We start from the raw sequence: 12,636 nt of genomic DNA, 5'->3' as shown, positions 1-12,636 counted from the left end.
ATGGACTTGGAGGGTATTATACTAAGTGAAATAAATCATACAGAGAAAGACAAATACTGTATGATGTTACTTATAACCCCGCGGTCACGTACGGTTGTGAGAGCTGGACCATAAAGAAGGCTGAGTGCTGAAGAACTGATGCCTTCAAACTTTTGCGCTGCCAAAGACTCCTGAGACTCCCCTGCACAGCAAGGAGATCAAACCAGTCAATCTTAAGGGAAATCAACCCTGAATACTCATTGGAAGGACTGATGCTGAAGCCGAAATTCCAGTATTTTGGCCATCTGATGCAAACAGCTGACTCACTGGAAAAGTTCCTGATCCTGGGAACAACTGAGGGCAGAAGGAGAAGATAGCATCAGAGGATGAGATGACTGGATCACCGATGCAATGGACATGAACTTGGGCAAACTTCGGGAGATGGTGAGGGACAGAGAGGCCTGGCACGCTGCAGTCCATGCGGTCGTAAAGAGTCAAACAAGACCAGGTGACTGAATAACAACAACATCACTTACAGGTGGAATCTAAAAGATACAACAAACTAGTGACTGTAACAAAAACAGAAACAGACTCACAGACAGAGAGAGCAAACTAGCAGTTACCATCAGGGAGAGAGGAGAGGCAATTACAGAAGTAGGAGAATAGAGGTACAAACTATTAGGTGTAAAATAAGCTACAAGAGTATATTGCACAACACTGGAATATAGCCAATATTCCATGGTAACTATAAGTGGAACATAACCTTTAAAAACTGTGAATCACTACACTGTACACCTGTCATTTATGTAATATTGTACATCAACTATACTTCAATAAAATTTTTTTAAAAATTTTGTTCCTATAAAGAACAGTCACCAAGCCTGATTTAATTCCAGGTTCAACCAGTGAATTCACTGCTTATTAACTTATGTGCTTGATAAGCTAAAAGCACATATATTGAACAGTAGCAAAAAAGGAACTGACTAAAGAGTGAAGTTAGACATTTTGCTGATTATTTCATATTAAGAAAAACAAACACCACATTACAAATTTCTCCTTATTAATTCCTACGAGTTTGCCGCTACCCAAAACATAAATGGGTCCCTAATACCCACAAGTGCAGCCTTCTAGAAAAGCTCCTGTCACAAAAATTGAAGCAAGCATTAAATTTCCAAGTGAAATTAAAAACTAAAGATTTTAATAAATGTATTTGCTTCATCTCCAAAATCTGTGTCCACCAAGTTATGAAATCTCTCTGCTATGTAATGAGTTGTGCCCTAGTTAATGAAGCAGCGTTAAAGCCAACTTCTGAGACAAAACATAAATTAGAGAGCAAAAACCACGTCACAGTTGAAGACTCTGGTGGCTCCCACTGTCAGATTACAAAGAAAAACAAAGTGAACTGCCGTTACAAGATGACAAAATACCCATCCAGCACAACTCTAGCTTTAGGATGCCGTTTGAAAAACATCTGATTATTCCTTTCTGTTCTTCAAATTCCAGAAAAGCAAAGAAATATAAAGAGGAAGAAAATGTTTGCAGCACCAGAGAATATAATGGTGCTGTTAATAGGACAGAATTTGTTAAAGACACAAAGCAGAAAAGATCGGGTTGAGAGAAAAACCCATCACCATTAACCATCTTGTGATACTATTCAGGCCAAGCAACAGTCGACTTAGGAAGTTAAGGGATGGAGTTTCCCTGGTAGAGCCCCAGAAGCTACCGAGTTCAGAGCCACTGGGGCTGAAAACAGGGCAAGCCTCAGGGTAGCCAACGGGAAGAAGCAAATGAAAGAACTTGGGGGCCTCCTCAGAACCACAGTCTGGCTGGCTGTTTATCTACCATTTCACATGGCTCCAATGAAGCCCTCCAAAAAGTGGGAACTTTATCTCCGTGCTCCTAACATAAGCAACAGGCTCTGAAAGCTCAGGAATTCTCATAAAATTTTAACCATAGCCGACTAAAATTGGCAAAGAAAAAAAAAACACCAAAAAATCCACTTCTTCACCATCATTCCCAATTTTCCAACTGATTCACTAAAGTTCTAAAGTTCACTTGAAAAATAAAGCATGTGCAAATAGCCAGAAAAACTCAGAAAACAAAGAATACTGTGGGTAGAGATAGGGACCTATCCAACCAGATGCTGATACATTCTGTAAAATTAAAATAATTCAATAGTGTAGCAGGGATACCACACTAAAGAGATCGATGAACCGGAAGGTTGAGAAACAGCCCGAGACTACACAAATCTAATGCATGACAAAGTCTAATACACGAACTCTGATATAGGTGACTGACTACTCCTAAGTGGTCGTGGGACAACTCACCATCTGAAAAAAATAAGATCTTCCCATCTCACATCAAAATACACTCTAGCTTTAACCACTAAACATGAGGACATAGAAGTAATAGAAGAAAATATATAACCTTTTTTTTTTTTTTTAACATCCTAGGTTAGAAACAAGCTTCAGAGCCATGTAAAGGAAAAATCACCTTGGCTGGGAGGGAAGGGATATTATCTATACAGTCAAGTTGAAGACAAAAGGTAACTAGAGAAAAAACAGATATTTTCAACTGGGTTAATGTCCTTTGCAGATATACAGAGTATTCACAAAACAATGAGGAAAAAAAATTTAAAAATGAAGAGGCAATTCGTAAAAGAAATGCCAACCTCCAGTAAAGTCACAGGAAGATATCCAGCTTCATTAACTGGACAATGAAAACTAACTGTACAAAAACAAACTCAAAATAGGTTAAAGACCTAAATATAAGAGCTAAAATTACAAAACTTTTGGTGAGCAACATAGATGTAAATCTCTATGATCTGGGATAAGGCAATGGTTTCTTAGCCAAAACACCCAAAGCACACACAAAGTAAAATAGGTAAACAGGACTTCATTAAAATTTTAAAACTTTGTACTTCACAGGATACCATCAAGAAAATAACGAGACAAGTCATTAAATGGGAGAAAACTTTTGCAAATCATATATTTGAGAAGGGACTAGTATCCAGATTATATAAAGAACCATTTTAATGCAATAATAAAAAGACAACCTGGTGCTAGAGAAGACTCTTCAGAGTCCCCTGGACCACAAGGAGTGAACCAGTCAATCCTGCAGGAAATCAACCCTGAATATCCAATAGAAGGACTCATGCCGAAGCTCCAAAACTTGGGCCTCGTGATACAGAGAAACGACTCGCTGGGAAAAGAGTGGGAAATGTTGGAAACTGGGAGATGCTGGGAAAGACTGAGGTAGAGGAAGAAGGGAGCTAACGAGGGTGAGATGGTTGGACGCCAGCTGTCAGGGAAGCGCAAATCAAAACCATGGAGAGATGCCAATCCATCCCCACCAGGGTGGCCGTTATCAAAAAGAAAGGTTATAACCAGGGTTGATGTGGATGTGGAGGGAACCGAACCCTCATACACTGCTGGCATGAACATAAAACGATGCAGCCACTTTGGAAAACAGGCTGGCAGTTCCTCAAAAGGTTAAATACACAGTTAAACGTGATTCGGCAATTACAGTCTTAGGTATACACCCGAGAAAAATGAAAATGTATGTCCACACAATAACTCACACATGAATGTTCATAGCAGCATTACTCACAACAGCCAAAAAGTGGAAACAACCCAACTGTCCGTCAAAGGTAGCAAACAGACAAAATGTGATATATCCATAGAAGGGATGCTTATCTGACATCAAACACAGAGTATTGACCAACAGATGCTAGAACATGAATGAACACTGAAAACATTATGCTATGAAAACAAAAACTGTCACAAAAGACCATTGGTATGATTCTCCTTATATGAAATGTCCAGAAATAGGCACATCTATAGAGACAGAGCATAGAGCAATGGTCGCAGGCACTGGGGCAGACAGGGTTTGGAATTAACAGGCAAGGAGTAAGGTTTCTTTTAGGAATGATGAAAAGGTTCTAAAACTGGTCTGCTGATGGCTCTGTGAATACACTAAAAGCTCTTGACTTGTATTTTCAAATGGGTGAATTGTATGGTATATGAATCAGATCTCAATAAAGCTTCTCTAAAAAAAAAAGAAATGAAAATTTAAACAATAATTATGTTACATGTTTACTGGGTCTCCCCCTGATAATAAACTCTCCTGGATAGGAGTCTTTGTCCATCTTATAACCCCTCACCTTCCCAAGGGTGGTAAAAGGACCAACACAAAGTTGATTATTAATATCAGACAATCACCTCCTAGCAAAGCTGCTGTAAAATGAACTTCTGGGGAAAAAAAAATAGTTTGTTTCCAGTCTGACTTGCATGTTTAAGTCAGAGATGCTCTCCTACATTGAATCTCTCTCCTCCCCAGATATGCACTAAGAATTTATGAAGAAATTTAAATCTCTACATGCTTCAAAAGTACCTTCTACTCAATGCTTCCACCCAGACCAAAGGAAACCAGACTTAAAGATACAGACTTAAAGATTCACCTTGGGCATTCTGGAAGACTTCCAGCCTCTCAATTCTGGCTTCAGTGTCTACACATGAGGCTACTATGTTTTACCAGCAGGTGTCGCTGTCTAACTTTTGATCTTTAAGTGCGGAACGTCAAATTCACCTCGTTGCCAGGAGGTGGCGCATTAATTCCCCTTATGCATAGTATGAACTACACATAAAGAGCAACTTTCTTCCAATACAGTACAGAGAAGGGGGGAAAAAAAGAGTAACTGTACAGTGGAAAAACCTGACAAGCATTCCCTCAAATCAGGTGAACAAGATTACCATCAACAGTGATAAATACCGTTAATGATAGTATGTACCCTTGACATGATGTAATGAGGATTGTACTTAACCTCTGTGCTTTTCCTCCACAAAACACATCACGCCTGGCTGTTAGCAAGGAAAACAACAGACAACTCTCAACTGAGGGACATTCCACAAAATGCCTGACCAGTACTCCTCAAAGCCATCCAGGTCATCCAAAACCAGGAAAGCCTGAGAAACTGTCACAGCCCAGAACAGCCTGGGACCAAGGCAACATGACAACTAAATGCAACGTGGTACTGCTTCGTTATTTGTGACAAACATGCCATGGTAATAGAAAATGTTAATAATGAGCAAAACTGGCTGTGAGGTCTGTGAGAACCCACTGTACTGTCTTCTCAATAATCCTGTAAATCTAAAACTGTTCTAAAATAAAAGTCTATTTTTTTAAAAAATTCACTAGCCGCCAATTTTGCCAAATTAATATTTTTAAGGAATAGTTTCAACTGCTTACAAACTATAGGCTTTTTTTTCTTTTGGCATGTCTTTAAGTGATCAGAAGAAGGAAAAGGAAAACTTTAGGCTTCAAGAGCAGAGGGAATGGGAGTAGGGGGGTGAGGGGTGAGGGGTGAGGGGTTGGGGGTGGGGTTTATTCTCATCACAGCACTAGCAACATAGTCAGCCTCTTCCAACCATGATGACTGGGAGATGCAGTAGGCAGTGCTGAGAAGTTACCCAGCCAAGGTTTTTGCTGAAACATAAAGCCCTGCTGAAGTGTTTCATGACCCAAATTTCCCTAGGGCCCCAGAGCTCAAGAAACATCTAGGATCTAAATAGTTATTTATACTTCAAAAAGAAAGTAGTCAGAGAAGTAGTCCACATGTATGCTGATTTTAAGTAGTCTTTTAAATTTTATTTGCTCTAGTTTTGCTTTTTTTTTTTAATGTGCAGCTACAGTAACAGATGAGTAGTATGCTCCTTCAATAAATAGAGTTAGGCAGCTTTGGGTCTGTTGTTTTAAAGGAAAAGCTATGGTTGATGGATTGTGTGCTAGATTCCTGCTCCCTGAATTACCCATGTCTAAAGAAAACCCGGCCGGCTGTAATCTGAGGCATCTTTCTCCACCTGGTGGCAGCTCTCCAAACCTCAGAACTGTTATCTAGGAAGGGTGAAACAGCCGGCCTCTGAGGAGGCAGCAAATGAGAACTAGGACTCTCCATACCTAAAAAAAAAATCAATCTCCTTGTCACAAGGAATATGAAAATCTACCCCACTCCACCCAAGAAACCAGCATACTGTATAGCAGATCAGAAATCAAAACCCAAAATGTGAACTTATTATACAGCATCCACAAAATGAGCAGTTGAGTGGATTTGGTATAAAATGTAAGGCCGTGTTTGCCCATAATCTGAGGGGTAAGAGTTGAGTGAACACTGTCAGGAAAGAGAAAGAAGGAAAAATGAGTAACAAGCTGTACTGACTTAGTACCTACGGGAATGAGATGAGTGGGCTGGGATTCTTCCAGTTTGTTCCTCAACCAGTCAAAATCCTGGTATCTTCGACGGACAGAATATTCTGGCAGGTCAAACTCCACCCGAGTACTCTGCAAATGAGAAGAGCAGAACAAAATCAGGGTAAGGAAAAAGCAGCTGTCTTGGCAGAAAGGAAGGAAAAAAAGCTCTTTCTGGATAACCTAACTGGGCAAGAACAAACTTTTCTTCCACCAAACACGGCAGCCACATGGCAGGGTTTACCAGGATGGATGACGAGTCTAGGCGTGGGGTCCAGAAACAATCTATAACGAAAATGTCGAGATTTCATTCCCCTCCCTCAAGAAATGGAACTATCCCCCAGAATTGTGTTTAGAAAACATTTGATTCATCTTCTCCAAGCTTAACTTTGAGAATGTCTTTCAGTAGATCCCTGGAGAAGAAAATGGCAACCCACTCCAGTATTCTTGCCTGGAGAATTTCATGGACAGAGGAGCCTGGCGGGCTGCAGTCCATGGGGTCGCAAAGAGTCAGACACGACTGAAGTGACTTACACACAGACACACACACACACACAGAGTAATTCCACTGAGAATCTTGCTTACTGAATCCAAATCTGTGACTCTGTTAAAAAAAAAACAAACATTTCCACCTTCTCCTAAATATGCTGACAAGTTTTGCCAAAGGCAGAGGAGAAACAAAAAGTAGAGATATCAGATTACCTGCTCATTTAGGAGCCAGATTAGATGAAAATAGAAAAGGTTCCGTCTACTCTGCCATATCCTGCCAGGACCATAAGCCTGAACCCATACTGCATTTTAGATGATTTTTTTTTTAATCTAGAAGGAAATAATACTAAAATATCATCGTATGGTAGAAAAAATATTAATCACATCCCCTTCCCTGAATTTAAGTTTTCTGAAATGTGATTTCAACACTTAACAACAAAAACCAATACTAAATAAAATGAATTTACATCAAAGCAAGATTTTTATACATGAATTAGTCCAAACCAAAATTATGTCTCAGATACATCACTTTTCCCTATGAGGGTACTGACTATATGACAGTCATAGATCTCAGAATTTAAAGCACAAAATAAAAATGGCTCAAGCTATCTTTTATAAACTTATTGAAATCTTTCACGTCAAAAGCCTGTTTTAATCCATGGCACCAAGAAAATCTTAAAAAACACATAAACAAGAGTCATCCATCACAGAGGCAGCCAGTGAACAGCTCTGGCATCAAAAATTATGATTTCATCCTTCCCAGAAGCCAGGCTCACAGACTGAAGTCAAAGGACTCGATCTTGGACAAAACCCCAACTAACTCTTTCTGCCTCTTTCCCCCTTTTCAAAGCTCTGCACAGCAGCATATGCCCATGAAACACAACCTTCCCTCGCGAAGCAGAGGCAGGGGCGGGAGACATGGGCTCATTTGTTTAACTGAGGCATTTATGATTTATTAGAAGACTCCCCAAAGGAATTAGTGTTGTAGAACTAGACAAAGAGACAGAGAAGGAGAAAACTTAAATCTAAATCACTGTTGATGAATCTTTAGGCACAAGGGTGACAGAAACACTGACAGTAGCCTGGCACTTTGGCCACTTGATGTGAAGAGCCAACTCACTGGAAAAGACCCTGATTCTGGGGAAGACTGAGGGCAAAAGGGGGCGGCAGAGGACGAGACGGTTGGGTAGCATCACCGACTCAAAGGACGTGAGTTTGAACAAACTGGGGGAAATAGTGGAGGACAGAGGAGCCTGGTGTGCTTCAGTCCATGGGGTCACAAGGAGCTGGACACGACCGAGCGACGGAACAACAAGAACAATAACAGTGAAGCCTGGCACTGAACCTGAAGCAGGGGCATGCGCAGTCCTAGCGTCTCCGGGACGCCACCAGGACTCCCAGAGCTTCGGTTCCCTCCACGGTAGGAAGGCAGGTGGAATGGAGGTTCTTCAGGACCCTGCAGAGCGCCCCCAACAGACTCTGTCTGGGGACTTGCCAATGATTCTGGGCTCATGAGAAGTAGATTTGGAAAGATGACACATTAACGCAACTCGTTTTCATTGTAAACAGAACTGATAAAGAGGGCTCTGCTTTCTGCCCTCCTAAATGTCACATGATATCAACTGGTTGCTCCTCTTTATTATAGTTTGCAAAACCATTTCACTGAATTATAGTCTATGTAACATTTCTACTCTAACTTTGAAATCAATCTTTGATAACCACAAAAAGCAGTATGTATGATGAAACACAAATTTTATTTCTGCTGTAACCAATTTTACTTTCAGGCAATTGCTTTTGCTTTTTTGTTTGTTTTTCCTTCTTATTTAGACTAGACACACTTATTTTCAAACTTCAGGGAAATTAAAGAAATACAAAGTAAAAACCATAATCTCTCTAAACTGAGAAAAATGCAATTATATTATGGTTTCCATGTTTTTTTCTATGCATAGTCACTCATATTTTCTATATCTCTTTAATACATCTTGGATATCTTTCTATGTCAATAAGTTCAGATCTACATAATCATCTTTAATCCACATGGATATACCATGAAAGTGAAAGTGAATTCGCTCAGTCGTGTCCGACTCTTTGCGACCGCATAGACTGTAGCCTACCAGGCTCCTCCATCCATGGGATTTTCCAGGTAAGAGTACTGGAGTGGGGTGCCATTTTAAACCAAATAACCATTTAGGTTATTTCCAGTTTTTCAATCAACAGGTCATTACAGTAAACATCACTGAGTTTGAAAATTCTCTTGAAATTATGAAACAGTAAATATGAAAGATGAAAGAGTATACTAATTTTTAATCAACAAACTATTTCCAGATATAGACCAATTTATTTTCTAACCATATATTCTCAATACTGGTTATCTTTGATGGAATTATAACTGAAAAATAGTGTATCTGTTTTGTTTATTTAATGACTGTTTCAATTGAATATCCTTTAGAATACTTGTTGGCTGTATATTTTTCTTTTATTTTTAATTTGTGAGTCTAGTCTTTTCCATCTGTGAAAATGCTTTAGAGCCACTTGACCTATCATAATTGCCAAATGGCTTTTATTACAAAGAATTTTTAAAATTGTTAAATAGTCAAATTTATCCATTTTTTCCCCTTTAGGGTTGCTACTTTTAGTGTCACTGGTAAGAAGGCTGCCCTCATTGTAAGCTTTTAAAAATATCTGCCTGAATTCTCTCTTTTATTGGTGGCTTATGTGTGTGTGTGTGTGTTTAGTCACTCAGTCATGTCCGACCCTTTGCGACCCCATGGATCTCCTTTAATTGTGGCTTATGTGTGTGTGTGTGTATGTGTGTGTGTGTGTGTTCAGTCACTCAGTCATGTCCGACCCTTTGCAGACCCATGGACTGTATAGCCCACCAGGCTCCTCTGTCCATGGAATTTTCCAGGCAAGAATACTGGAACAGGTTGCCATTTCCTACTCCAGGGGATCTTCCTCACCCAGGAACTGAACCCACATCTCCTGCGTCTCCCGTATTGGCAGGCAAATTCTTTACCACTGTGCCACCTGGGAAGCCCCTTTATATATTTGTCTTTAATTGCTACTATTCTATGTCTAGGACTCTATCATTAGAAAACACTTTTTAAAATTGTGGCAAAGATATTTGTATAATGATGTTCACTGCAATATTATTTAAAATAAATTCAAAGAAACTAAATATCCAAAAATTAAAAAAATGGTCAAGGAAATTACGGTGTAATTAGTCTATGGTTATCAGTAATCATGCCTACAAGACATTTTTAATGACAAAAATGTTTCAATATAGTTTTAAGAAAAAAAGCAGGATACGAAATTGTATATTATTTCATTGGTATTAAAATTTTGGACATAAAAAGTTAGAAGAAAAATCTAGAACTGATAATGACAACTATCTACTTTACATTCAACTTTACTTCCAAACTTTCTAATATTCTCGTATAATACTTTAATAGTCACAAAAAAACCTGCTCATTTTTAAAAACAACTCACTTAAGGACAGAGGACTTAAGGAATCAGTAAAACTTGTTTGATGCTTTGGAAAGCAGTAATATAAAAAAAATAATAATCAACATAAAACAGAAAGGATGCTCACACTTGCTGACCCAATATTTCTTTCACTTATCTTTACCACTACTTGTTCTAGGGACATAAATTAGAAGTAGGTGAGCGAGATACAGGAAAAATAGGACAGAAAGAAAAAGTAGAGCTGAGAATGAGGCTGGCAACACGCACTCACCTTGGGGTTCTGCGCGCTTGTTAAAACTGGGCCACAGACATTACTGTGAATTTCTGGAGGGAAATCTAGTCTGCTGTAAGACACAGGGTGCTCATAAATATGCAGGTCAGTAAAACCCCAACTATGAGTCTGTAGTAAAATTTTCCTCTGTGAAATTCAGGGTCTAACTTAGAAAGAAAAATAAAGTACTAGTAAGTGTTTATCTCTATTTTCTAGTATCTGTAGTCGAGAAAACAATGAAAAAGGAAGTGTACACTCACAATTCCATGAGAGGCGACCACTTCACACCTCACTGTGTTCCACAGTCTAGAATGTTCCACAGGGATCACAAGATCATGTGTACACACCTAAAGTCAGATCTACAAACAGGCAACCGAGCACAGGAGTGGTAATGAAGCATATTCATTTTCTCCACTGCACCCTGGGAATACCTCCTTGGTCATTCTCAAGCATCTCCACCACATTTTGTTAACACTCTGGAAGACCAAGCATAGAGCCACAGTAAAATCAACCACCCAGGAACTCACCCAGTCCCCTGGGCCTCACCTTCCCGCAGAAGAGCGCCTCTTTATTCCCTAGGGGCTGACAGGCCCAGCGACCGGGGACTGAAGCTTCTCCCAAGAATTTTCACTGAATTCAAAATTTACAGTCCTTTCACTCCAGAGAGGTTGAGTCTTTGTTATAAACGCCATCTGTCTAGGCCACAGCTGGATCCTAAGGAGCCTGAGCGGCTCCCTCCCCGCAGAAAGGACCTCTTCCCTTGTCAAACAGTGGCCAGCTCATCTCATTCTGCCTCAAAGCCCCACGGCGGGCGCTCGGCGCTCAGCACCCCTGAAGCGATACCTGAGGAGGCTTCTGGCTGCCTCCCTCTGACCTGAGCTTCCATTTACCTCCTCCTCCTTGGATCTTCCCACCTAGTTCCTTGGGACTCCTGTTTCGTAAGTAATAACGTCCTGCAGTTCCCCGACCTGCTCAAATCCTGACAGCCGGCTCTCCCCCGAGAATGCACCGTGCCCTCCACCTCACTGTGCCCTCAGGTGGACAGCTGCCGGTGTTCTCACATCTCACAAGCCTCCAAGAGCAAGACCAAGAGCCGCTGGTGACAGCCGGCTCACTCCTCCCACCCTCCTGCATGGCGTCAGGACGCGGACCTCTCACATTGTCACCCGCTGACGCTCCGGCCCTTCTCCTGACTCCCTGACAGTACCAGCTTCTCAGGCTTCACAACCGGGGTGCCCTCAAGACCCAGGTGTTCCCCCACACAACACTCACCACTAAGCCAACAGCACCTCACCCCGTGCCCACGGCCACGTTGCCATCACGCTGAAATTCAGCCATCTCCCTTGCTAACTGGCACCTCCTGTATTACAGACTCTTCCATTTCCCAGTACCCCTGGCTATTCAGCCTCGGGATCTACAGTTCCTGACAATCCATCCACTCCTGTCTTTACTTTCTTCCTTATTCAGCATCAGTCCCACGATTAATCACTGCAACCTCCTCCCTGCTGATGCCCTAAATGCCCCTTCCAACCTGCCACTCACGCATGCATGGTGCAAGCTAAGTCGCTTCAGTCACGTCTGACTCTTTGCGACCCTATGGACTGCAGCCCTCCAGGCTCCTCTGTCCACGGGATTCTCCAGGCAAGAATACTGGAGTCGGTTGCCATGCCCTTCTCCAGGGGATCTTCCCAACTGAGGGATCGAACACGTGTCTCTTATGTCTCCTGCAATGGCAGGCAGGTTCTTTACCACTAGCACCATCTGGGAAGCCCATCATTTATACATATACAGCTCTGCCAAAAATGCAATCACCTACTGCCTGATTTTCCAGAATTAGGCACTGTCTGGAGGAAAAACAAAATCAGGGAAACACATTGAAACCATAAATTCTACAACTGGACCCGCAACACTGCCAAGCAATCTCTGAATACTTCCTTAGTCAATTCTCTTCCCCATTTTTCATGAGTTAATGCAAAGTTTTGAAAGCTTCTAAGCCCCACTTTAAAACCTCCCTCTTCACTCTTTGTAAAGACTTGGTCATCTCTTCATGGGAAAATTGCAGATATAAGCAAAGAACCCCTCAACTTCCTGCCACAAAAAACTCCTACTTCCCTTTTCCTCCAGAAACAATGGGAAAAGTAGGCCTCCCTCATTGGAGGCTGTTCCTTCCCCCTATTCTGCTCAGGACT

At 41.1% G+C, this 12,636-nt stretch overlaps 1 protein-coding gene across 10 annotated transcripts in view; it reads right to left on the bottom strand.

The window, feature by feature from the left end:
* The window catches only part of SNX30 (sorting nexin family member 30), a 117,104-nt gene that overhangs the window by 49,452 nt on the left and 55,016 nt on the right, over nucleotides 1-12,636 (bottom strand). For all 10 annotated transcript variants that reach the window (XM_081527079.1, XM_081527101.1, XM_081527094.1 and 7 more), the window contains one exon: nucleotides 6,205-6,315. In XM_081527079.1, coding sequence (XP_081383205.1) covers nucleotides 6,205-6,315 — 111 coding nt within the window. The remainder of the gene's footprint in view (nucleotides 1-6,204; nucleotides 6,316-12,636) is intronic.

This window comes from Giraffa tippelskirchi, chromosome 1, assembly GCF_054371585.1.
Source record: "Giraffa tippelskirchi isolate mGirTip1 chromosome 1, T2T-mGirTip1v1.2.pri, whole genome shotgun sequence".
NCBI lineage: Eukaryota > Metazoa > Chordata > Mammalia > Artiodactyla > Giraffidae > Giraffa > Giraffa tippelskirchi.
The sequence above is the reverse complement of the archived record's forward strand: the minus strand, read 5'-3'. Positions and strand labels throughout refer to the sequence as shown.